The sequence below is a fragment of the Grus americana genome, chromosome 2 (assembly GCF_028858705.1).
Source record: "Grus americana isolate bGruAme1 chromosome 2, bGruAme1.mat, whole genome shotgun sequence".
In the NCBI taxonomy this organism is placed as follows: Eukaryota; Metazoa; Chordata; class Aves; order Gruiformes; family Gruidae; genus Grus; species Grus americana.
The window spans coordinates 41,611,460-41,636,280 of record NC_072853.1 but is presented as its reverse complement, the minus strand read 5'-3'; the positions used below and the strand labels follow the sequence as shown (position 1 = coordinate 41,636,280).

At 40.9% G+C, this 24,821-nt stretch overlaps 2 protein-coding genes across 11 annotated transcripts in view; one reads left to right on the top strand and one right to left on the bottom strand.

The window, feature by feature from the left end:
• Positions 1 to 526: 526 nt before the first annotated feature.
• SDCBP (syndecan binding protein) lies at positions 527 to 16,843 on the top strand. 5 transcript variants are annotated; one of them, XM_054816148.1, is made up of 9 exons: positions 527 to 577; positions 5,156 to 5,237; positions 8,263 to 8,341; positions 10,943 to 11,052; positions 11,372 to 11,530; positions 12,986 to 13,161; positions 14,427 to 14,598; positions 15,165 to 15,256; positions 16,128 to 16,843. In XM_054816148.1, exons 2-9 carry the CDS (start codon positions 5,187 to 5,189, stop codon positions 16,180 to 16,182), a joined length of 894 nt encoding a protein of 297 aa, XP_054672123.1. In that variant the 5' UTR covers positions 527 to 577; positions 5,156 to 5,186; the 3' UTR covers positions 16,183 to 16,843. The 5 variants fall into 5 exon arrangements, with proteins under 5 accessions (XP_054672123.1, XP_054672124.1, XP_054672120.1 ...); XM_054816149.1 differs by having other exon boundaries at positions 548 to 1,078; XM_054816145.1 differs by lacking the exon at positions 527 to 577 and adding an exon at positions 1,269 to 1,478.
• Positions 16,844 to 20,776: 3,933 nt separating this feature from the next.
• NSMAF (neutral sphingomyelinase activation associated factor) overlaps positions 20,777 to 24,821 on the bottom strand; it is a 41,204-nt gene continuing 37,159 nt past the window's right edge. For all 6 annotated transcript variants that reach the window (XM_054815536.1, XM_054815535.1, XM_054815537.1 and 3 more), the window contains 4 exons: positions 23,654 to 23,804; positions 23,164 to 23,266; positions 22,132 to 22,241; positions 20,777 to 21,152 (listed from right to left, as the gene is read on the bottom strand). In XM_054815536.1, the coding sequence (XP_054671511.1) occupies positions 21,058 to 21,152; positions 22,132 to 22,241; positions 23,164 to 23,266; positions 23,654 to 23,804 (459 nt within the window). In that variant the 3' untranslated portion in view covers positions 20,777 to 21,057. The remainder of the gene's footprint in view (positions 21,153 to 22,131; positions 22,242 to 23,163; positions 23,267 to 23,653; positions 23,805 to 24,821) is intronic.

Below are 24,821 nucleotides of genomic sequence, written 5' to 3'. Positions count from 1 at the left end.
TTTATTTCTGATGGAACACTGACTTAAGTTGTCCCACAGAAGAGCTTGTCAACTGCTGGGACTGGCTGAGGACAGGAGAAGGAGACTGGAGGTGGGAGCAGACCTTCTTCCTTGGTGCTGGCGAACGGATAAACTCCTTACTGAGCACTCCGGTTTCTTACCTGAAGAGAAGCATTAGGGCGCTCAGCACATTTAATTATCTATATCATGAACAAGATCTGACAACAGGCAAAGGCAGCGGCAAAGAATCCTAGCCAAGAAGGAGTTTAAAGACTGAAAAATGATGCTAGAGGAGTTCATGCTATAAGGCATAATAATTCTGGAGTAATTCTGGCAATTAAGTATGAAAGCCTCTTTCCGAGCTTGTTCTGGGATTTCCCCATCGCTGGTATGCTTTACGTCACGATCTCTCCAGGGGAGCTTTTCCAGGAGACTGTTCCGCCACAGTGGCACGCCGGTGGGAGAAGGCCCACGCAGGCGCGTGACTGCGGGCCAGGTGACGTGGTCACCTCCGCTCTGTCGTGTTGCAACTCACCCACGCCCGGCCGGGAGACGCGCAAAACAAAGCTGATACAAGGTAGTTAGCAGAGAGTGCTTTATTACACGGGAGAAAAAAAAAAGTTGGAAAATTAATAGGAAATGATACTTTTTCCTTCACGAACGACAGCTGTGAACCAATAAAGGCAAGGGAATGATGAAAAGGCAGTACAAAAATGAAGAATGCCAGTGGCGAGCCATTGCATGAGTAAAGCAAGCGACCAGGGCGGAGCGTTGCCAACCACGGTGGGGAGCGGGGGCCGTTTCGAAGGGAGCTGGGCCACCGCCACCCAGCTTCCCGCGCCTCCGCCCCACAGCCGCCGGGGGGGCGTCCCGGCCCCGGTGCCGCAGCACTCCCTTCCCCGCCCGCCGGGCCGGGCTCGGCCCACTCCCGCCGCCGCCGGAGCATGCGCGGGGCCGGGCCAGTTCCGCCGCCGCCTCCGCTCCCCTCATAGCGGCGCTGCCGGGACTTACGGGAACTGCAGCTGCCTCTCTCCGCGCTGAGGGCCCCGACGAACGGCAGCCGCCACCTGGGCCGGAGGTAAAGGAGGGGCCGGGGCCAGGGCCAGGGCCGGCTGGCGAGGCCCCCTCCCCTGCGCCCTTTGTGCCTGGGCCCGGGGCGGCGGCCTGTCCCCGGCGGGGAGAGGGGGGAGGGGGGGGGGGCTGCGAGCGCGGGCGGCCGGGCATGGCGGAGCGGAGAGGGGAGGGGGCGTGGCGGGGGAGGCCGGTGCCGAGCCGGCTGCGGCAAGAGCCTGGAGAAAGTGGCGGCTTCGCTGTGCCGCTTGCGAGGGCAGCGTTTGTCCCATCGCCGCCGGAGAGCCATATCGTGCTTCTGCGCGGCGACCGCTCCCCAGAGCCGGCCGCGGGGGGTGGGCGGCCGCTGGCGGGCGAGAGGGGCCCGCCTCCCCGAGGGGCCCATCCGTCCGCGGCCAGAGAAGACAGTGAGTAAATAAAGGCGTGCGTGTCTGTCTGCGTCAGCATCCTCCTGCGGTCTTGGGTTTCGGGGTGTCTTCTGACCTCTCGTTCGGGCTTCGGGGTCATTGCATAAGGACCGTGCTTCTCGGCCGGTTCCTGGAAGGACACTCGGGTATTTGTTGTAACTTCTTTTTAGACTGGCTAAATATTGCTTCGGAGGTGGAGTGGATGCGATGTGCCTTTTCGGGAAAGCAAGCCCTGCTTTAGGTCTGAAATGGAAGCAGCAGATTTTGGAGCTAAGTGTAGAATGAGAGCAATTGCTTGGAGGCTAATTGGATGTGTATCAGAAGGGAAGTACTGAGTTATTAGTGGGGAACGCGCCTTGCAAAACAGTTGGTCAATTCCTAATATCTTAGCCTGACCTCCAGGAGGTTTTGTCCTGGATCTGATTTAAAGATGAATTTTTGGCTTCCTAAGCTTCTAGCTTCTGGAAGTGAAAACCAGTGTTTCAGTGCAGGTGCTGGCTTTGTGGTCTGCTGTAATCTCTTCGCGGGCCACAGACAGAAAACACTTGTGGGTGGCGTTTTTTTGTTTTGGTTTGTGTTTTTCCCTCCCCCGATATTGGCTGCCGGTGCTCTCGGAGACAGCAATTGCTAAGGGCTGGCCAGAGCTGGGCTTCAGCTGGATCCCTCGCTGCCTTCAGCTCCACGCTTTCCGACCTGGAGAGTATGTCAGGCAACTTGTCTTCTCCCAGCCGTGGCACTGAGGGCAGTTGGGGATCACTGCCACCCATGAGACTTCCTGCTGGCAGCCCCAGGGTGTCACGAGTGCTGCCTTTCCATGGGTCTCGGGCCACTGGCCCTGCACTTCCCTTAAGCAAAACAGGATCTGCTTAGTGGGACATGCTGACGGGTGCTGGAGGCTGGACTTCCCAACAAAAGGTACTGAGAAATAGGGAGAGGTCTTCGCCACTCGGTTTTGCTAGCTGAGTTATGGCTATCCCTCCTGCCCTGTACTCTTCCTTCAGTTTTCACTTTTTCTTTCCTAAACACTTGTGTTCATCACAAGATGCAGGAATATGGAAATGATCAAGGAAATTTATTCTGGTGTTGGTGTAGATTTTTGAGAGAAAAGGAGGTTATAGTGACTCACGTTTTGTGGTACCCACTCCCCAGCTCCTAAAGCCGTTACAGTGCCTGCTGAAACTTTTGTTTGTACTGTGAATAACGTTGCACAAAGTCATGGACGAGTTCTTCCTGCGATTCCTGGTGGTCTCTGGCAGTGGCAATTGTTATTAAAAAGTCATATTTTTAAACTAAACACAGTATTTTTGTGGATCTTGCATTACCTAACAAAGGGTATTTGTGTTGCAACTGCCTGTGCAGAAATTGAAAATACCATATGCAAAGGTACGAGCTCACTGAATGCAATTACAGCGGTGACAGTTATTCTGGCTATTTAGTTGGAAAACCAAAAATAGCAACTGGTAAGGTTACAGGGGAGCTAGCCCGGCAGTTCCTTGGTAGCGGTGACAAACGCTCGGGTTTGTGAGCTTCCTGCTAAGGAGAGGAGGCGGTTGGAGGGGGATTGTAAAGTGGCAGGGTAAGCTGCTAGCGTGTTGTCTTATGTGATCTGAGAACTAATATGTGCGTAGCTTTGCTAATATCTTTCTACAGAAAGCTTCACGCTTCTCTTTGTAAACTAGAGGAAGGTCGTGGTTGCCCGTCTGACAGACGTCACCAGTAATCGCATACAGAGTGAGACTGGTCTGTGGAGCAGAACTAAAGCTGGCCGAGGTGTAAACATGCTGGGTTTTGCGGCATGGAAGTTGGTCACTGGGACCAGGGACCCAGCAGACCCTGTGCTGTGCTACTGTATGGGTGTCAGAGATCACCAGCTGCAAAATGCTGCTCCTCTGCCCCTCATCCCGCTGCAAGGGAGTGGGTGGCTCCTTTGGGAACACACAGTCCTCAGCCTGCCTTCTTTTCCTGCCTGTGCGCTGCTGGGGCTGTGCTGCTTTTGAACGTGTGCCAGTGCTTGGACCGGCACCTGAATGTACCAGGGCAGCTGTAGCCTAGAGGCAGATGGTGAGTCTGATACTGCCTGTCACTTGACTGGTGCTAGCAGCAGAATGCAGTGTCCCGGCACCGCTTACCTGAGCGAGGGGTTTGCCGGGCTTGGGCTTGCATTTGCCATTACCCATTTTGGATGAGCAAAAGCACTTGATTGTTTCAGGTCAACGCTGGATTAAAACAGAACTTTAAACTGGTTTTAAATGTGTATGTTTAATTTATAAAGCTTCTAGGCTTTAACTATGTTTGGTTTAGTTGCAACAATTAGTCAAAAATGTCAGTGGCAATTAATTATTACAGTATAACTGGCCATGTGTTTAGATCTCTGTCACATTTAAGGCATGCTTTTTTGAAGTGTCGATTGTAGTTTGACATGATACTGAAGCTGTTGGACACTCTGCTGAACAAGCAGAAAAGCTATTGATGAGCTTAGTGTAATATGAAGAGACAACTATTGTGTTACTGCAATATCACATTAGGCATCAGTGTGTGGTTTTTGGTTTTTTTTTTTTTTTTAATCAACTTAATATCTGCACATAGAGAAGCAGTAGCTCAAGGAGTAGTGTCGCTTTTAGTCTGGAATTTCTATTAAATTACGAATAAGGACCTCTGTTCTTTGGATGAGAAAATGAAACCCCAAACTGAAAGCTTTTAATAGAGCTGCCTTGTTAACTGTGTTCTTAGTGCCTTTTATAACTTGTGAAACTGTGTCACATTTTGTCTTCTGTCCCTCTCCCCTCCTCATTAAAAATTTCACACCAACATATGGGAACATTTTTGTTACAGTTTTGAAAAGTTCAGATGACCTCAGTAAGAATGTGAGTGAAGGAGCTGTGGAAAAATGGCATTTCCTCAAGCCTCAGGTGCCTGGCTGTAGCAGAGCTGGATGTTTGCGTGGTTCCTTAGAGGATCACGTGAAGTGGGGTTTTTGGTTTTGCTTGCTCCACGCTCCCCCCCCCGCTTTGCTTTTCTTTTGTTGTATAACTTCCTGATAAGCTGTCATAGGGCTCTCCCAACATCACATGAGCCAGCCTGAAGCCTCCCTGGATTTTGAAATTCAGCAGCTGACTGAATCTTGCTGATTTATGGTCTCTTGTTGCAATTAATGTGTTGCAAATGGATATGGGAAGCCAGTTCTTCTTAGTGGCTTCTTACTGGAACATCAGAACTGATGAAAATGTTTAGATACTTTGCATAACAAGAGTGAAAGCTTCCGCAGTTGTATATAAAATACTATCCCAGTTGGGAGGAGTTAAGGTTTTCCTCTTAACCCTCATCATTGTTGCATTCTGGCCTCCTAAAGTCTGTCTTTGCAATGCTTCATGTGAAACAGTTTTCTCTAGGTCTCAACAATGAGAAAGCCTATACAAACTTTGACAACGCTAAGCATATTAAATAAAGCCTATTACGCAAAGGCTATTATTGATAAATTCCATTAAGACTACCCATTTAATCTATTACCTGCAGTGCCAGGTATCTGTAGTCCTAAGACTTGTGTCACAGATCACTTACTTAACGCTTTGTCTGCTTTCTCTTTCATTTTTGCTTTTTGAAGTTGTAATGCTAAGCATCTGATGACTAACCCTGGTGTTTGTTTGCTTTTCCTTTTTGTTTTTTTCTCTTTCTTCCAGTCTTCCTTCTACCCAGTGAGACTGCATCAAAATGTCTCTATATCCTTCCCTGGAAGATCTGAAGGTGGACAAAGTTATTCAGGTATGGTGAGCTTTAATAAGATGAGTTTTGATGACAATAATAGATTTGATGATTTTTTTTTTTTTTTTAAATCTAGGGGAGGGATGACTTATTGCAGGGTGATTTTGTGTTTTACCATCATACTCTAAAAGGGGAGATACAAACTGCTTACTTTGTAGCTTGATATAATATGATTAATGCTTATTTTACCACTGTTGGGTATATTTATTTTGCTTTACATACTTAATGTGTTGATATGTTTGGTTTTTTCAAGTATAGATACTTGGTCTTAAGTAGACAAACATAGTCAGTCTGTTCTCATACTTCAGCTCTGACGTGATGAACTAATAAACCTGCTGTGTCTCATTTCTGGTGTCCAAACCCATGGCAGAAAACTGTCACGGTCAGTTGGGCACAAAAAAAGAGCACTGACTCTTTTAATGTTGTCTGGAATCTCAGACTTGTCCTCTGACTATTTCATGGCAGTGACCAGTTATGTCGATACTTCCAAGATTATCACATTTGTGTAAAATCCTTTATGTATAAGAATATTGGTAGCTTTATTATTAGGATGAGGATGGAAGAAATATCTGTGAAACAAAATAATGAAAAACACTTTAATGGATAAAACTCCATGAGAAATTTGACATGAATGTGTTTTAGAAGGAGTTTCCTTGCTTTCTTCAGCATTCTACCTAGCTTCCTTTTTTCTTTCCTAAACTTAAACTAGATTCCCTCCCAGGTTAAACAATAGCAATGAGTTATACTGCATTTTAAGGTGGCTGCTGTTTCTGTCCTTGTCTTTCTCATTGGGAAACAATCAGGCAAACTGCACAGAACAGGTTATTAATTCTGTGCTGTCCCAAAGCGGACTCTCACCTGTGTTTGTATGTGTGGGGTGGAGCTCTTGAAGTTGTGGGTGCTGTGTTGGGATTTCTCCTTGTCATGTCTGCCCACCCCATTCTTCTTCTCTTACCAAAGCCGTTTATCTACAATCAGGTAATGCTGAACTGAAAAAAAAACAAACCCTAGCCTAGGGCCAAGAATTTGCTCCCTTCAGCCTTTTAACAACCAACTGCTAGCTAGATTTTATATATTACAATTAAAAATATTAAATGTGGTCTTTCTACTACTTAACTTTTGTGACCACTTCATTCAAGTGGTGAGGAAATGGAATTAAGGTATCTCTGTACTGAGTCCTGTAAACTTTGAACCATAAATACGTGTTCTGTCATTTTATAGAGCAGGGACTCCTCTTGTACATTGTCTTGCCCATATGCTCAGCAGGGCTTATCAACTTGGGCAGAAGTGCTGCCTTTGTGTGGCTATGCCTGTAGTCTATTGTGGTGTTTCACAGACAAAGTTTCTATAGGGAGCATAGCAAATTGTTCCGTTAAGCTAGTTTAATCCTTGGTAATGCTGTAATCTCAAAGGTCAGTTTTTAGAAATCAGTTCATGTGGGACAGATGCTTGCTGTCATACTTAAAGATGACTGTCCACTCAAAGTTTAAATTAGGATTTCAGGAAGTGCTACTACTTCATGATGACTGGGATATCAAGCAAGACAGAAAATTCATGTGGGGGTGGGAGAGAAGGAAGGTAGGGCCGAGAGCATTCAGCTACAGGTCCCCAGCAGAGAGGCTTGGGTGTACTTGTTGCCATCGTCAATGGAGAAGATTGCCCGCCAGCAGTTACGTGATGGCATCTTGCTCCTACTGACTGTAGTAGGAACTAGGGGGGGGAACGGACTGCCTACTGAGTATACTTCTGAGAGAGGGGAAGTAAATAACTGTTATTGCGAAATACCATTTTTTTCAAGAGTAAGCAATTCCATTATCGTTGATCTTTTTGGTAGCAAAGGTTATTTGCCCCTCCCAAAAACTGCTTTATAAAAATGCTATCTTTTTAAATACATTTGAGAGCACTCTTAGGAGAAAGGGGGGCATAGTATGGAAAGACAAAGTCTGTATCCACAAGTGAGTGAGATTAAAATGACTGCTGGTTAAAACAGAGGGACTTGTTACATTAAATAATCTAAGCTATTCTTTTTGTCCAGCATTTGAGTTGGAGGCTATTCTTCTAAATACATCTGATACTGAAAAATAATGAATCATTCTTGCTCTGAAACTTTTTATTTCTAAAAACAACTTCCTGGAGAGTACAGGACTGCATGATTTCCATAAAAATATTAAGTATTTTGACTGTCATGTTGTGTTAGATGATTTATGTGTCCCGTTCAGCATAATGTTTCACTATGCATTTAGTAATTTCCCCCCACCTTTGATATTCAACCTCAGGAAAGCTATTGCGATAGCTATTTCCATCACACTTAATGGGCCTCTGTAAGGCAGTGTTTTTCACTGGTCATGCTACACAAGGCCAAAAAAGTAGTAGCTGAAGTATTGAGGAGGAAGGAAACTGTCTTACTTTAATACAGTCTTTTATATTTGTAAGTCAGTAAACAGCACAGAAGCCAAGCTTAGTGTGCTCACTGTAGTGGCAACTTCTGTCGAAAAACTATCTTAGGTCCATTTCTTTCAGAAGGTATCAAACTAGTAACATTGGATTTTGTGGAGCTTAATTTGCAACCTATAAGGAACTGTGGCAGAAATAATGAATAACGTCTGGAAATGGTGAAGAGATAAATGTCTGCTATCTTGCTGAAAAAAGTAATTGCAAAACACTCTGCCAAAGGTCATACCTTAAAACATAAAGTTATAAAGCTTTTTAAGGAGATCTTATGCTCTTTAACTTGCTTAATGACAAAACCAGAACAGATTGACAGTAAAGCCTTTCTGTATTATTACTGTAGCCTCGTCTCTGAGGAAGATACAAGTTGATCTAACGAAGTGGTTTGATACTACTACAGCATATTGTATTGAAGTTACTTATTTCAAAGAAAAAGATTGACTTCAGAGCTTCAAGATTAATAGTAACTAGCATGTACAAGAAAAAATAAAATACTTATTCTCCTGGCTGCATAATAAAGTTTTCATAGATTTTTTTTCTTCTACAAGATAACGTACGTGAGCTTCTTTGCTTTTAGGCTCAGACAGCATTTTCTTCAAATCCAGCTAATCCAGCAATCTTATCTGAAGCTTCTGCTCCCATTCTTCATGATGGAGGTAAGCTCGTGTACTCTATAGTATTCTAATGTTGTGGAAAGCAGTTATGAAAGCCTAAAGTTACAGTACAGTCAAAAATATCTATAAATATGTAATACTTTTACCTAAGGGTGAGACCATGCCTTTTTGGAGAAGCCAACACCTGCCCTGAGCCGCCTTGGTAGAGGCACTATAGGAGTCAAAAAACAGTGTTTGCTTATAAAAGGAAGTTGTGGCAAACACTAACCCTTCTCCTGACTTTTTGAAACCTTTTGCAAGTGAACCTAACATAACAAGATCTGCTGTTGGTACCGTTTGAGCTCTTTTTAACTCTTACCTCAAACTTTGTTGTCCTTATTTATTAGGTGTATTTTTGTAAGCTTTATAGGGTAGCATGAGTCAGAGTGCCTTTCCTCTCCACATGAGCTTTCTTGGGAACAAACAAACACAAATCGTTGTCAATAGAGAAGTACCCAGGAAGGTAGAACTTAATCTTGTCAGGCTATCAACATAAAGCTTCCAGCAGATTTTGGGATCAGATGTCTGGTGGGAAATCCATCAGACCTAAAGCTGAATGACTTGTAACCATTTCTCCTCCTTTTGTCCCATGCACTTGTACACACGTGAAAGTGCACAGGTATGTTTGAGTTCTGACCTCTGGGCTAGTAAGTTAAGCTTGATCTGAAAGGCCTAAAACCTCTAACCAGCGTGACCAGCAGCAGTGCTGGAACAGCTGTCAAGAATGCTGGCAGATCAGATATTGAATCGTGGTGGATGTAACTTTGTCTCCAGTTATGTGGTCTTGGCACTGGTGTGTCTAAGATGACTTTAAGGCAGGAGACTGTGTAGCTCACCAGAGCGCCACCTCTCGTAGATACTTTCTGGAATAGATACGTAACCTGGCCTAACCTCACAGACCAGATTTAAGCTTGCTTCGGCAGTCCCTTCCTGGCAGCATTCTTTCTGCTGTCCAGAGTTTGAATTCTCCTGCAATTCTTGTGCCTGCTGGCCAAATGACATAATTTCGACATCACCGTGGGTGTGAATTGGTCAGGAGCTGTGCGTGGCTGAAGAGTGATTAAGCATTCAGTATATTCTAAAGGAAGGGAGGCCTACACCATCTATAGGATGTGCCAAACCTGCTAGGAATACCTCTGTGTGGCAGAGGCAGAAGAATGTACAACATCAAGGACTTTTGGATGCTTTCTGCTATTGAGAGGTCTCTCTGTTTTGCGTGAAAGTGTAATACAGTCAGCAAAGATGCATCCTGTGTTGTGGTCTTTGAGGAAGAGCAAAAGAAAAATCAAGAAGCTGTAGAAGTCTTGTGCAACATTAATTGTGTATAAACTTAGGGACTGGAAAACACAAGAAAAAGACAATCATAGAAGAAATAGTCCTTAAAAGCTTATTAATCAATATTGATGAAGCTACAAGCTGATAGATAAATCTGGAAATAAAATCAGACAGGACAGCTCTCATGTGAAGCAGCATGCAAACACAGCTACTGAAAGTATTAAGGAGCAAAAAAGTCTCACAGTTATACTGGAATTCACTTTGCAATGACCTTTGTGTTCCTTCCCAGAAAAGTTACTTTCCATTTCTGGTCAAATGTGGATTCTTATAATAGCTGGTTTTATACATGTACCCATAAAGGAACGATAGAAATGGAAGCTTTGTGAACCAGGGAGCCTGCTTGCTTCCAAGGCTGTCCCTTGCACCACCTCACTTTCTGAGCAGCCTTTTTCTGTCCCCACTGATTTGGTGAGAACGGCAAGTGGACTCTTAAAAGAGTTCTCATAACTACCACTTGTTAAATCCTACCAGTTAATTATCTGTGGAATGTCAAGAGCGATATCAAGCTTATTTCCAGAGTGGTTTGACTTGAGGTCTGACAAGTCTGTTGGTTTAACTTCCTTTCTTTCCATTCCCTGCACCCCACTCCTCTCGGGCACAGAGCAATATTCCGATGCATATTTTAAGGACCATGTTTGTTTTGTCTTGTTGAGAAGCATGTCTAAAATGACTTTATTTGGAAGCTATGAGAAAATGACAGCTACTTTCTTTTGAAGACTACTAAAGCAGACCGCACTGCAGACCTTACAGCCAGGAGAGTTTCTGCAGAAACTTTACCATGCCTCAGATCTGAAATGTTCTTGGCATGGATGCCTTTTGGGAGTGCTGTCCTGCACTTGGTGGAAGGTCACTCTGTGCGTGTGTATTCTCCAGCATACCTGGTTTGAGGGGTGGGAGGGGGAGTAGTTCCCCACTAATTGCCCTAAAGCTTTGGAGCAAGGGCATGTCTTCATGGACTGCAGCACAATGTTGGGTTTGGAACTTACCACCATGTGTCTAATGTTGTTTGTGCCATAAAGGATGGATGGAGTAACTGAAACTAGAAGCTCTTTATCTCAGAAGTGCTGTTTGTCTGGTTACTTTTCTAAGCTGGGCTAGAATAACAGTCCTGATTCAAGTGGGGCTTCTGTCGTAATTTTCAAATTAAATACTTTACAGTATCACAAGATTTGTTGAAGTAATTGTACACATGAAACCAGTAACTGTTCATTCTGTTAAACCAACGATTGTACTGAAGGGTTTTTTGTTTGTTCTGTTTTTCTCCTATAGGCTTATACCCCCGACTGTATCCAGAACTTTCTCAGTACATGGGCCTGAGCCTCACCGAGGAAGAGGTGCAGAATAACCTACCAGTGGCAGCAGCTGCTCAGCCACAGGGTGTAGGTACCACTCAAACATGTTTTAGAAGGCAAAAGTATAAAGACTAAATGTATATCTAGTATTCTAGAGAGTAGACTACTATTTGTCATAAGTACTATACTTGACTGATTAATCAATTGCTTTAAGTAACAGTGCCTATTTTTCTCTGATCTTAACAGTGTATTTCCAATGTTGTGGGGGTTGGGAAGAGCTGGTGTTGTGTGGGGCTTTTTTTGTTCATTTTTTTTTGTTGTTTTTTAAATATCACTTAGTATAAACTGATGTATAGCTATTTTAAAAAGTTGAAACTAAGTTGTCTGGCTATTTTGTTTTAATCAGCAACTGGTAACACGACCTTCTACTAATTACATGGTAGCTCCAGTGACTGGAAATGATATTGGAATTCGCAGAGCAGAAATTAAGCAAGGCATCCGCGAAGCAATACTATGCAAAGATCAAGATGGCAAAATTGGACTTCGCCTTAAGTCTGTTGACAATGTAAGTACAGAAGCTTGCTTTTGCCAATAGAGATACTACTGCTGGATTAAATTAGTAGTGAAGTTGGTGTACAGTCACAAAATTGCCTTCTGTGTAATGCTTCTTTATCTATTATCTGAATTTTAAAATCCTTCATTAGATCGGTAACTAGATTTCCAGCTGTCTGGACTAGGGTCTAAATTTATAGCAGCAATTTACTTCCATATGTTTCATAACACCTGAAAAATAGTTGTATTTTTTTTTCTTCACTGTAGAGCATGAAATTGTCCTTGCATTGCTGCTGTGATACTTGTTAGCAGTTCAAGACTTCCTGTCTCTATCTTTGTGGAAACAGTGGTCAATGCTTAAAGTTCAGCAGTATGCAGAGAAGTGCCCATGGCTTAGAGGTAGCTTCTGGTTTATAGATTCTTGCAGTGTGGTGCTGGTGAGAAAAGTAAGGATAGTGAGGGTGTCATCTTACCTATATGTAAAGTGTAATTTCAGAGTAGGCTTTTTTCTTTTGAGTTTCCCTCAGCATGAACATAGCTGCAAGAAGATCCTTAAACCTGCTCTGAAGTTTCTCTGTTCCAGTATCTGTTGATTCTTGACATGGGAGATGCTCTTATGGTTTTTTTTGTTTTGGGTTTTTTGTTGTTGTTTTGGGATTTTTTTTGGCAACACCATTTAATCTGTATGTTTTTTTAAAAAAAAATTGTACTCAAGATTTCATGTAGTGTTAAAGTGCTTTTTATAGTTCTCCTAACACAGGAAATGCTGGGGTTTTCTTAGAGTAGCACTTTTTTTTTTTTTAAGTTTCCCCACCCCCAAAGATATTATCTACAGTATGCCTTGACATGCTTTACTTGTATTTTAGGGGTACTTTGACTAGAAATAGGTTTTTAACACCTTGGTTTTTTTATCTGAGGTGCTAGTAAGTCATAATTGATAAAAAGTTGAAAACTTAATGGGATTGCAAAAGAGGAAAAAATCTGCCATAGACTTCCTAGCATTGGTGATCTATTTGTCCAACTGCATATAGACTCTGATGTCTGGCAAAGGAATTATTAGTCAAATGCAGAAGGAGATATGAAAGCTTACTGCTAGTTTGTCTTGATCCAGTTGTTCAGATTTCTTGCGAAAACAGAATAGTATTTACCCCTTCAAGTAAGGCTTTTGTTATGCTTGTGCCTTTTTTTTTTTTTTTAAATTTCTAGAGGTCTAAACAGCACAGACTTGCCTACTTTCTAACTTTATTCTAGCATTAATTCTCTGTTAGCCTCTTAAAGACATCTAGAAACAGACCAACATTTCAAAAATACCTCTTAAGGAGAGATAATTAGCAAGTCCTTTTGTCCATTTGGTTACTACTACATAGAGAATGGGAAACTTTAAAGTGCTGTGTGTTCTGTCATTAGTCTTCATCTTTAAGGTAGAACTTCCTCCATGGTTTTTCTTCTTTCCCCTTCTCTTTTGTAGGGTATATTTGTCCAGTTAGTTCAGGCAAACTCTCCAGCATCCCTCGCTGGGCTGCGGTTTGGGGACCAAGTTCTGCAGATCAACGGTGAAAACTGTGCAGGATGGAGTTCCGATAAAGCACATAAAGTTCTGAAACAGGCTTCTGGAGAAAGGATTTCGATGATCATTCGGGACAGGTAAAGCCAGCTGCAGATACAGATTGTTGTTATCAGTCTCAGAGTAATTCTGTGGGGTTTGGGTCTCTCCTCATTTGAGCAGCACCGCAGGCATTAAAAAAAAAAAAAATCTTTGTCGATGTACTTTACTATTGAAGAACCTCAGAAATGTTCCTTTTCATGGGGAACAGTCAAAATAACAGTCAAAATAGATGTAAACTTCCAGTGCGCCTCTCTTGCCTGGGCATGATGAGGCATAACACTTTCAAGGTGAATGAGTGATACCGCAAGTCAGACTTAAGCTCTGAATTCAAGGGTTCTGTGCTCTCTTCTGATGCAACTTGACTTTTGCTTATACTAACTAAAAAAGCAATAGAAGACAGTACCAATCACTGTATTAATGAGTTTAAAATTTTCACTTGTGTTTTTTATTTAGCATGATAGTTTTCTTGTGAACTTTATTGCTTATGTATGAATTAATGCTAGTTTCACTAAAATTGTATTTGATGAACCGATATCGATTTCTAATCTGTGTTGGGTAATGAGCATATAGCTAGGTGTATGTAGTAGTAATAGGTTGGATTCAACACAAAGTCTGTAGGCTAAGAGAAGACAGATGATACAAGATAGGAGTAGGTGTATGTCTTGAGTGGAGGGCATGCTAGTTCTATCAGGGCAACTATTTCTATCATTTATTGAATCAAAATACTGTGGTAGTGGATTCCCTGCTCTGTATACCACTTCTGTGGCCAACTTCCTCACCTCTTCCTGGAATTAGTAGCTTTTTAAGACACAATTTAAGTGTTTATTGTCTGTAAAGCAGTAGAAATGTCATTAGGGAAGCCTTGGACTCCAGAATCCTGTGGTCTACATACAGTTGTTAAAACTGCCTGCACTATTCTATCTACCTTGTAACTTTTGTAGACAAAAATTAATTTTTAATGGTCACTTGTATATGGTTGGTTGTTGTGGTGGATGCTGTATGGGTTTTTTTGTATTAATAATCCAGATGGTGAAATATCTATAGAACAGGGAAAACACGTAAGGTTTATCTAAAGTTTACATATGCAATGTGACTTCAGCCTGGAAAGAAGAGATTAAAATATTTCTTTTAAAATATTTTATTATTAACAAAATGAAGTTAAACCCAACTACTTTCTGCTGTAGTTGATGTATGAGTCTTTAGGAGCACAAGTTGAAGATGCTGAAATAGTGTGTGGCTCTTTATGAGGTTTAGTAGACTGAAAACATGTTTTTGCATTTTAAATTTCTTTTACTACTTATAGGCCTTTTGAACGAATTATTACTATGCACAAGGACAGCACAGGGCACGTTGGTTTCATATTCAAGAATGGAAAAATAACCTCAATAGTGAAAGACAGTTCTGCTGCGAGAAACGGACTTCTTACAGAGCACAACATCTGTGAAATTAATGGCCAGAATGTAATTGGATTGAAGGTAAAACAAGTAGTGTGTGGTGGGTGTGGATAGCTGTGGGCTTTTTGTGGATGTGCAGTAATTGTGTTTTGGAGAGGGAAAAGGATTATAACACGTTGTTGAATATTCATGAAATAAGAAAGTCATGAGAGAGGTAACTTAACTTGATTGGAGAGACGTGTATACTTTGAGGCTTCTTTGCAGTTTTGTATCTGCAGGCAGGGCAACTCATTCTCTTCCTCTCTGCCTCTACCTGCCTAGGCTGACCCTGTTTTTATCTTTAGTTTAACTTTGTTGGCAAAACATAAAGAATAAGCTTCCCCCTGCCTGCCTGTGTCAAATTAGAGTAGGAGTTCTGTGTATAACATCTGAATTCCTGCTCTAGTCAGTTTGTGCAAAATACTGATAACCAAACATCTATGGAGTGGCATTGCAGGTTCAGTGATTTGCCCTGAAGGTTAAATACTCTAAGCAAGGAGTTGTGGGTCTCTTAGCTGCATGAATTGTGTCTAGAAAAAGCTCTTGAACTGCTGCTTTATTAGTCAGCCTGAGTAATGTTGCTCATATGACTTCTTGTTTAATAACAGGACCCTCAGATTGCAGACATCTTGGCAACAGCTGGAAATGTGGTGACCATTACCATCATGCCTTCCACTATTTACGAGTATATAATAAAGAGGTAGGTAAAAAACCAGAGCAGCCATGGTGTTAATTATAATCAAATTGACAGTGACTTTTTTTTTTTAAATACAATGTATTCATGCTAAGACCTAATTACAAACTTAATGTGAAGGCTGGAGAAGGGGTGGGGAAGTCTGAAAATCTGCTTAATCTGATCTTGTAGTCAGACCAGTGTGTTTTGGTTCTGGTTTTAAAACTGTTCACATGTTAGTGATGCTCCTTTGCCTTTTCTCTTGAAAAACCCTTTTCTAAACATAATTTGATTAAAATCAAGTCTCCAGGAACTAAATTTAAAGTACCTGGGTAACATAAGTATTTGTTACCTTGTAACTAAAATGCTGTTTCTAGTGCAACTAATTCTGGTGACATAAGCATGATTCTTGGCAGGATGCAGTTGTCTTTCCTAAGCCTTTGGCAGCACTGGCTTTCTACAGCTCAGTTGCTCCTGCAAAAATGTTTTTGAAGTTGCTAGAAATTAATAATGCTTCAGGTATGACTGAGTCTTTTTCCTCCACTTGCTATGGTCTTTCTACAAACCCATTTTCAGTCCAAGGGCCACCTTTCCCCCTGCCCTCCCTCCCTCATACTTGTGATACTACTCTGCTTGCACACATACCCACACCCTGAAAGATGTTGATAACACAGCTCAGTTACTAACAAAAACGTTGAGTATTGTGGGCTTCTCTTCTGCATGTGCAGTTTGGTGCAGCTTTTCTATAGCAACATATTTGTTACAAAAAATGGTGGAGTAAAAGGCTAACTTTTAAATTGCATCAAAGGGCTAGCAATGAGAAAGATGCCATGATGGGAAGCTTTAGCAGTCTTCTACAGTTGTCTTGCAAAACCAAATGCCTTTTCCTTTTCTTTAGGATGGCAACTAGCATTATGAAAAGCTTGATGGATCATTCCATTCCTGAAGTCTAAACTTGCATCATGTATGTGTGTGTAAATATATATAATGATGATTCCACTAAACTTGGGCTATTATACTCAGTGATTTCTTTCTTCTGCACATGAGCCTTTCTGGAGGCTAAGAGAAGATATGCTGCATCAAGCATCTGCATCTATAATGGCTGGGAATGTTACAGTTCAACATATCTTTTCTGTTCACAAACTGTAAAACTTGTAGCCTTATATGCTTGACAAATGTGAAATTCCAATTGTGTTACGACTTCTTTTTGTAGGTCTTTTTAGTTTACTACTACTATAAGCCATTGCAACTAAAGGAGCCAGATATCACTTGCAAAGTTACGTGTTGTTACCTAGGATGATGCTGTGCTTTTGTATGTTTAAGACATGAGTATTTTTACTGCTTTCTGTTTGCAAGAGTAGATTTGAAACAGCGTATTAGAAGTATGGCTAGTACTAGTTAATTCTTTGTTCTAGTAAATACTGTTTACACAAGAATGCCAGCTAAGCTCGATGTAGCTGAAGGCAGCATTCAGTAAGTAAGCATATTAAAGTAGTGTACAGATACTCAAATCTTTTTATTACTTGTTATACAAATTGTAACTAATATGCTTATCTCTCGCCTTAACCATGTTCTTAAGGATTCAGAAATAACCAAATAAATGAATGAAACTTCTGCTATTGTGTGCGTGCTTCCTCAGATGAGCTAAGCCAGGCTTGTTTAGCTGAGGTCAGTTTCAGTCAACAACAGGGACATGATAAGAAATACTGTTTAAAATAGCTTTCTCAACAGGCTCACTGCCTGCAGTGTTGAAATGTTTTAAAAGGGTGCAGCTAGGATACTCTAGACAAGATACATTTAACTTTTCATACTTTGTGTAATGTGGAACAGCAGCCTCACTGTTCTAAAAGACATACTAATTGTGTAATTGCAATTTCATTTTTAAACTGTTTGCAGCTTGCTGGGTGTGCTAGGCCTGGTTGGGATGGAGTTAACTTTCTTCACAGCAGCTAGTATAGTGCTGGGACTAAACCAGGCTGGGGGTCGTAAAGAGGGGACGCAGCTAGGACTGCTGACCCAGACTGACCAAAGAAAAATTCCACACCATTTGACATCATGCTCAGCAATAATCTTGGGGGAGTCTTTCCAAAATAGTTGTTTCTTGGAGACTGACTGGTGGGTTGTGGTGAGAAATGCAAAAAGCACTTTCTTTTTTCTCCTCTCCTGTCACTAGGTAAACTACCTTTATCAAAACCCATGGATTTTTCTAGCCTTTGCCCTTCTGATTCTTGTACTGCAGTAGGTCATAAGCATGTTCAGCTGAGACTTTGTAAGTAAAGTCATCTGAGGTTAAATACCAGTTTTGGTGAGTTATTTCCTTTTTCTTATTTTATGTTCTGTTCCAGGTTCTATGATTACTGAACTTCAGTGTTCCTCATAGTGGGCCCAAAGTCAAAGCAGTACCTTTAGTTTAGGGTAGGTCTTACTTCTTTTAAGATGGGTGTGTTCTTTCAGAACTGGTCTGGGGATGGTGATATGTTAATTATTTACTTGCCTGTGCATTTCAGTGAAATAATACTTCAAAAGATGACTCTAAGAGCGAGCTCACACCAAAAAGAAAAGCAAACAGGACATAGCTTGGCACTCTGCAATGAACAGTCCCATGTGCCAGTCCCTTATTAGTCCATGTGGCTAGCTGCAGCTTTTCCAGTTTGTAGGAAAAGTAGCAATGGGGGTAGGGTTGGGAGCTTTGGCTGAGGATTGGGGCTGCAGCCCTGCTCCGCTTCCTGGGCACACTGTTGAGGGTTAGCAGTGTAAGCTCAGCTGTGCCTGGCAAGGAGAGTCTGTCTTGTGGATTCCTGTTTCTCAAATCTCTCAGTTATGGTAACTGGGAGACAACCATTCCACTACTTCAGGCTGTAGTGGTGAACAAATTCATCCTAGGAGCCATTTTAATTGGATTGTTTGGTTACTAAATGATATGTCTCTGGAACCGCTGTGGCATGCGCTTACTTGCACTAATTGGTGACTTCATGTAGCACTGGTATGATTCAGCTTTATGGGCACTGACCTGTGGCCTGTAGCAGTCATCCCTCAGTTCCTTGGCAAGCTAGTTTGCTGAGCTGTGAAATCCCAGGAGCACAAAACAAGGTATTAGTGCAGAAATCAGCATTTTACCTCACCAGTTTTTACTTAGCAGATGATTCAGCAGGGGCCAGTTCTATATCTCTTCAAGCTTTAAAACTCTGGGTTTAAGTAAGCCTATTACTATCTTACAGCTTGACCAAGGGGGTTTAGTCACCTGAACCTTGTGATTCCCTACTACGTACAAGCCTGGCTAAAACTTACCTGGTTTTGTCTCTGTTTAAAAAAAAAAGTAATGAAGGAACATACAGAGGAAGAATAATACAACCATCTGATAACAAAAAAAGTAAGTTTGTAACTACAGGGGAGATCTATTGGAAATAATTGAGAGGTAGAACTTTAGTACAAGTACTTAAGTGTTTTCCTTCCAGCTGCAGCATGTAGCAATCAGAAGTGAAAGAACTAATAAAAACCCCTCCTGTTTTCATGCAGAAACCAGCTTGCATTTAAGAGTGAGCTATAGTTAAATGTATGTACACAGATAACTTTGAGTTAAGCTGCAAGAAAATATTAGTCTATATGTAATACCTTAACCCACAAATCAAAACCCAACATACTGGTGATACAGCCTAGTACCAGGGTTAACTTTTTTTCCCTCCTAAAAAAGCTAAGGCTGCTTTAGACAACGGCTGAGAGCTGTGTTTTGTGAGCATGCTTTACAGCAGAAAGCAAACCTCAGCTGCACTTAAGAGCTATGCATTGTATGCATGCATATTTAACCAAAAGAAAGTTAAGGGTATTTTCTCTCTGAGGTAGCTTAAGTCAAAATTCAAGAGTCACAACCTTCAGGGTAGTTTTCCTCTAGTTTAGATCAGTAGGGGCCCTCTAGTGATGCAGGAGCACAGCTGTGCCCAAAGGGGTGTAGTTTACTATTGCTCAGTTAGTTCCTGGGTGATTGTCAAGCACATTGGAGTGTAACTTGAGTTGCAAAATTGCCCATTAGTGGGAATGGAACACAAAAAGAGTATGTGCTAAAAGGTAAAACATGTTACAGTGCAAATCCTAAACAGGCTGGTACGGTAATGCAGAAAGCCTAAGCCTTGGGGGCTGGGAACAAAATATAACAGGGTGAAAGTAAACAAGCAATGATAGGCATGCATAGAACAACACATAAAAAGCTTTTAACACAATCCAGAAATCACCTAAGACATCTCCAAGCAAGTGTAGCATGTGGGTTTCTATGTGTTCTTTGCCTACACAAGATATATTTGGGAAATAAGTATAATGAAAGGTGAAGAAACACGGCAGACACCAGCCACACTGCTGCAACATTAAGACTGGTAACAGCAGGCATGCATGATTTAGCTTGAATTTTTTTTGCCACATGTGCCTTATGGATTACATAGAAATTCAGGGTTTTTTGGTAAGCCAAATGAGTAATGCAGCTGAAATGCCATTTTAATTTAACATCAGGCCATTACCATATTGAAAAATATGTTCAAAGTCCAGCATAATAAAAAATTGGGGGAATTAAAAAAAAAAAACCTCACCAGCCCCTAACCATAAAACAATTGTTTCATAATGCTAAAGAAATGGTTGTGCCCTGAAATAGGTGTTAGGTGTCAAACCCAAGGCAGGGTATCTACAAAGGACTGACTGAACATAATTTAGCAGCAACAGAGCATCTTAATACAAGCAGTAGAGAATACCATCAGAGAGGGGAAAAAAAAAAAGATCTTGAGTCACAATGGGCCAACATCACACATGCAGCAGCTTGTTACTGTAATAAGCCATTTAAAGACTATTTCAAGTCTTTAATTTCAGAACAGCTCCTTGCAGAAAATCATATCCTTAAGTCCTACAGAGGTTAGGCTTTGTCACTCAGTTAAGATAACGAGGGACTTGGATAAACCCAGGAGCTGTAGCTCTGTTTAAATGCTGTATTTAAATTCCATCCCAAGATTTGAGCTGAGGGAGGTTGAGAAGACCAAACCAAACATGAATATGCTGAAGATTATTAAGAGAAGGATAGTAACAGAATTGATGATAGGCAGTAGTAATGCAGCATAAGACACAACAGATTAACTTCAGGCATGTTATTAGGGGAAGATTTGTATCAACACATTACATGTATGTGTAGGCGATCAATTTTATGCTTGGCTTCCTTTCAGGCTAATACATTACTGCTGGTTTTCAACAGGAAAAAGCAATACAGAGTATGTTCTTATTCTTCTCTATGCCTTTGCAAATGGCCACATTGGGAGACTAGATAGACAACTGGGTTGACCACTGCTCAGACCAACAGCTGCCTCAGCAGTTAAGTGTTCAAAGTACTATTTACCATTGTATATGTCTTCACTAGGAAGAAGGGTTCACTACACAACAGGTACATACATTATGTCATGAGACATGGCACCAAGTTGCAAGCATCCTTAAAGACTTCTTAAGAATGCAAATGCTTCTTAGCATGCTGTTTCAACTGATTTCAATGATGCATTCTATATAAATAAATCAAACAATGACTGCAAGTTAAGAGCTCTTTAATTACAGAAAAATAGGTCTTTAATTTCATCTCAGATATCATTTTAGACAAGCATTTTTAGCATGATAGTCCATGAAAAAACAAATGCATACATTATGTAAGTTAAGAGCTCTCAGTGAAGTCACCATAACATAGAAAGTTGCAGCTGAACAAAGCTTCCTGTCTGGTTGAACTTCAGTAGACATCATTGCACACAGTTACATTCCTTTAAAAGGTTTGGTTTAAAATAAGAGTTCATTTAATTGTCCGGAGGGAAAGGCACTTAGTATTGCAGTTTCCAGAACATGATTTGTTTGTCTTCCCCTCCTGTAATAACTCTGTTGCACTGTTCATTCATCCACATGGACATTACAGCACCTGGGGGAAAAAAACCCAACCAAACAAGTAAATCCAAATGCAAATAAAAGTAGTAGTTGAGATAGATAATGGAACAGATTTGAAGAGAGTTTAGGATAATCTGATCATTAGTTTGGATTACACTGACACCAGATATGCTAAAAAGAATTTTAGCAGGTTTCTAGGTGGCTGCTCTTATAGTACTGATCTTGTGTACATTGCCTCAGCTGACTTTGGGTACTAGAGAGACAATGTCAGTCGGAGTGTAGGATGCAGATAGCTCACTGCCAAAAGAATTCATAGGGATAAGGGGAGGAAGTTTCTCTAGAAAGTGAGATTTTTCACTCTGCCGTTTGGACCTCTCATATTAAAAGTGTATTCATATCATCTAGCACATGCCTAGAAGCCCGCTTCTAAAGATTCCCCAAGCTTCAGAATGAGCTCTATACAGGTGAAGCTTCAGTAGGGAAGCTTGAAATAACTGTTCATGAAGGCGGCCTTAAAAAAACAAACTGAATAAAACTGAGAGAGTTTTTCTCCTTCACACATCCTCATTGCTGATGTACTGAAGACAATACAGATACATTTAAGATGCCTATAAATCACCATCCAAAACTATTTCTCTAGTGAACTTCACTTAATTTGTTGTTAGACTCACAGTCCAGACAGACTTTGACAAAGTATACAGTGCAGTCTATACTAAAATTTATTAGAGCTATGAGGTACAAAAATGTTGACTTTTGTGATGTTGGGTGAATTAGAAAAATCCCAAGTCATTTACCTTTGGTCAGTCTTGTAAACAGCAATATTCCTCCACTGTTATGAAATTTCCTAGGAGGCTCATGTGGACCTACTTCTAGTTCTGGTGTTCCACACAACACTAACATCAAGAACAATCCACTGGCTAAGCAGATGACTCAAACTTTTCAGTACTAACAGAGCTGGAAAACAGGAGGGGAATCTTCCATTCAATTTCAGAATAGGAACAGTTCAGGCATACCTGTATGTCCTTTGATTCTTTCAATAACTTTTCCTCCAAGAAGGTCCCAAATCAGTAATTCACCAGATTGACTTCCCGATAAGATGGTATTTCCATCCCATTTGAAGCACCTGCAAGCAAGTCTGAAATCAGTTCACTTCAAGTTTTTGTATAACGAGAGCCGAACATTTCCAAACTAAGCCAAAAAGAATTGAAAATGGAGGTACAAAAAACTGAAGGATACTCTACCCTTTAACACATCTTGAAAGGTCATTCCCAAATTATTTTAAAGGGTCATGACCCAAACTTGCTTCTCTGACTGCCCTAGACCCAGCCAGACCTTCCCCTGGCAGAAAGATGAAACACATTCCCATAACAGAAGAGAACCCAGTCAGCTGTACATGTCTACAGTACCCCAGCGTCTCTTGAACCATCACTTCTGTCACTTCATGTTCTGAAACAATCACTTGAACTGCAAAGAGGACTTTTGGGGAAATAACTGTACTCCATATGTGGCTGCTATATTTTTACTCCAGTAACCAAGTAAGCACTCCATCTGTTTACCTGACAAACCATATAGAACTGTATACATTTTGGTTTGTGAAAAAAAGTGATCACTTTAATTATACTAGCCAATCTTTTCTTAAATTATCAAAACACAAAGGAAGCATTGAAAAAAATAAATTAAAAAAATCAAGATTATTGACAGAGATGATTCAAGAGAACTGTCTACTTGTTAGAAATTTCTGTAGCTCAGCTGCTGGAAGAGCTGCTTAGCTACAGCTGTCATCTTCTATGGAAGTTAAAGTTGTGTTGAAAAAAATCAGAGTTATTTACTTAGGTACTTGTTTGGTTTTGTCCCAGTTTGGAAAGCATCGCCATAATGCACACAACATGCTAGAATGTCAGCCTTTGCACTTTAAAAAGTAATTCAATAAAACAAAGTTGCTGGTATTACTGTCCTTTCCATTCCGCTATCACCAACCATCAAGCATTTCCACAGTTAACTAAGTTGGCCACACAGCTTCATAATCTGTATGGTCTCAAAGTTACCTCTGTGGCTCATCAGTGGTTACAGAAGATATAAGCATTCCCGTTTGTACATCTATTACTTTAAAACAACAGTCCTCTCCTGCACTGAGTAGATGTCTGCTGTCTGCATAAGAGAAAAAAGCAAACAAAAAGAAACAACCACCAAAGAGCATGTTTAGACATGTTACCAAAGCAGTCTGCAATACAGCACGTTGTACGTGACATGCCTGACCCGCTTATTTATTTAAAATTAATTTACTGTAAATTAAGTCTCTAAGCAAGCAATGATAAACAAAATTAGTTTAGAGTCTAGACTACTGGTCTACAGTCTAGTATGGCCTTGTGCACAATTAATGAATTCTTTAGAATGGCAATGTGTGTCAATCCAAAACATCCCACCATCCCCCTTAAAGTAGTAATTCCAATAACAAGGGTATATTCCATGGTATCAGGAATAAGATTCTCTTTGAAACTCCCAACAGTGCATATTAAAAACCAAAATCCAACGTACCAGGACTAAAAGCAGCACCAAACACAGTCCCAGAATGACATGGCAACTGGTGCAAAGCTGTTGCTGTAGTAATGTCCCAAACGCTAATGGTACCCTCTTTCGTTCCAGATGCTAGTATCGTATTTGCAGAATTAAGGTCGATTGTATTTACCTAGGAAGTTAAACATCCCATGATTTTCTTATTCTTTCATGTGAGCTATCTTGAGACAGGTTTTAAACATTCAAAACACAAACCTATTATCTGCAAAATTATTTTTTTATTTACAAAAAGCTTTTACATTTAATTCTGCAACATCCTTAATTAAGTACAATTATTAAAAATCCTGCCTGTAAGACGTAAAAGATAGGTCCCTTTGATGATATTTTAAAATACTTTCTTTGCAGAATCAGAAATGCCAATTGACATTTCAGACTACTTTTAGTACCCATACTCTCCACCTAAATGCAAGACTTTACCCATAAAGGTTAAATTCTTCTTGACTTTTAAAGAGCTTCCTAGGCATCAGGTGTTTCAAATTCTCCTGGGTACAGTTCTTAAACATTACCAGAACTGTTTCAGTATTTGTCTATGTTGTGACCTGTTAAACCTCATAGTAGTTAGGTTTTTAGCACACCGTAATTCTAAATATCCTACTAGAGTGACATTAGATGCTACAAATAAAAGTGTGCAGTTACACATTCATTATTCACTGCACACATCGTGTTTACATATTTACAGTATGAAATGCAGTAATATATTTTATGGCATGGTAAACAACTCAGATGAATTTTTTCATTTGCTTGCCTTTGGCAAAGAAGTAGCTGTAACAATAAAAATACTTGAAAAATATTACTCTGTTTTCAAAAATAAAGAAGCTAACAAAAAAACTTCCAGTCTCCCTCAGAACTTTGTGCATACAAGCTCAGCAAGACAGATTAAGAAACCTCTGTTTCTATTGTTGCTTCAGTCCCCAGGAGGTGACTTTTCAACCAGGGAAGCAGGAGACACTGGCGCAGGACACGTGTTGGACAAAAAGACCAAAAATTAAATAAAACACCCCTACATACACACATAGCAAAACAACACACTGCCTCAGCCCCCTAACCCAATCCTTGTTACCACTAGATCTTGACTTGAATTTTAATAAGCATTAACCTTCATTTTCTGAGATACTATGTCTCTATCCAC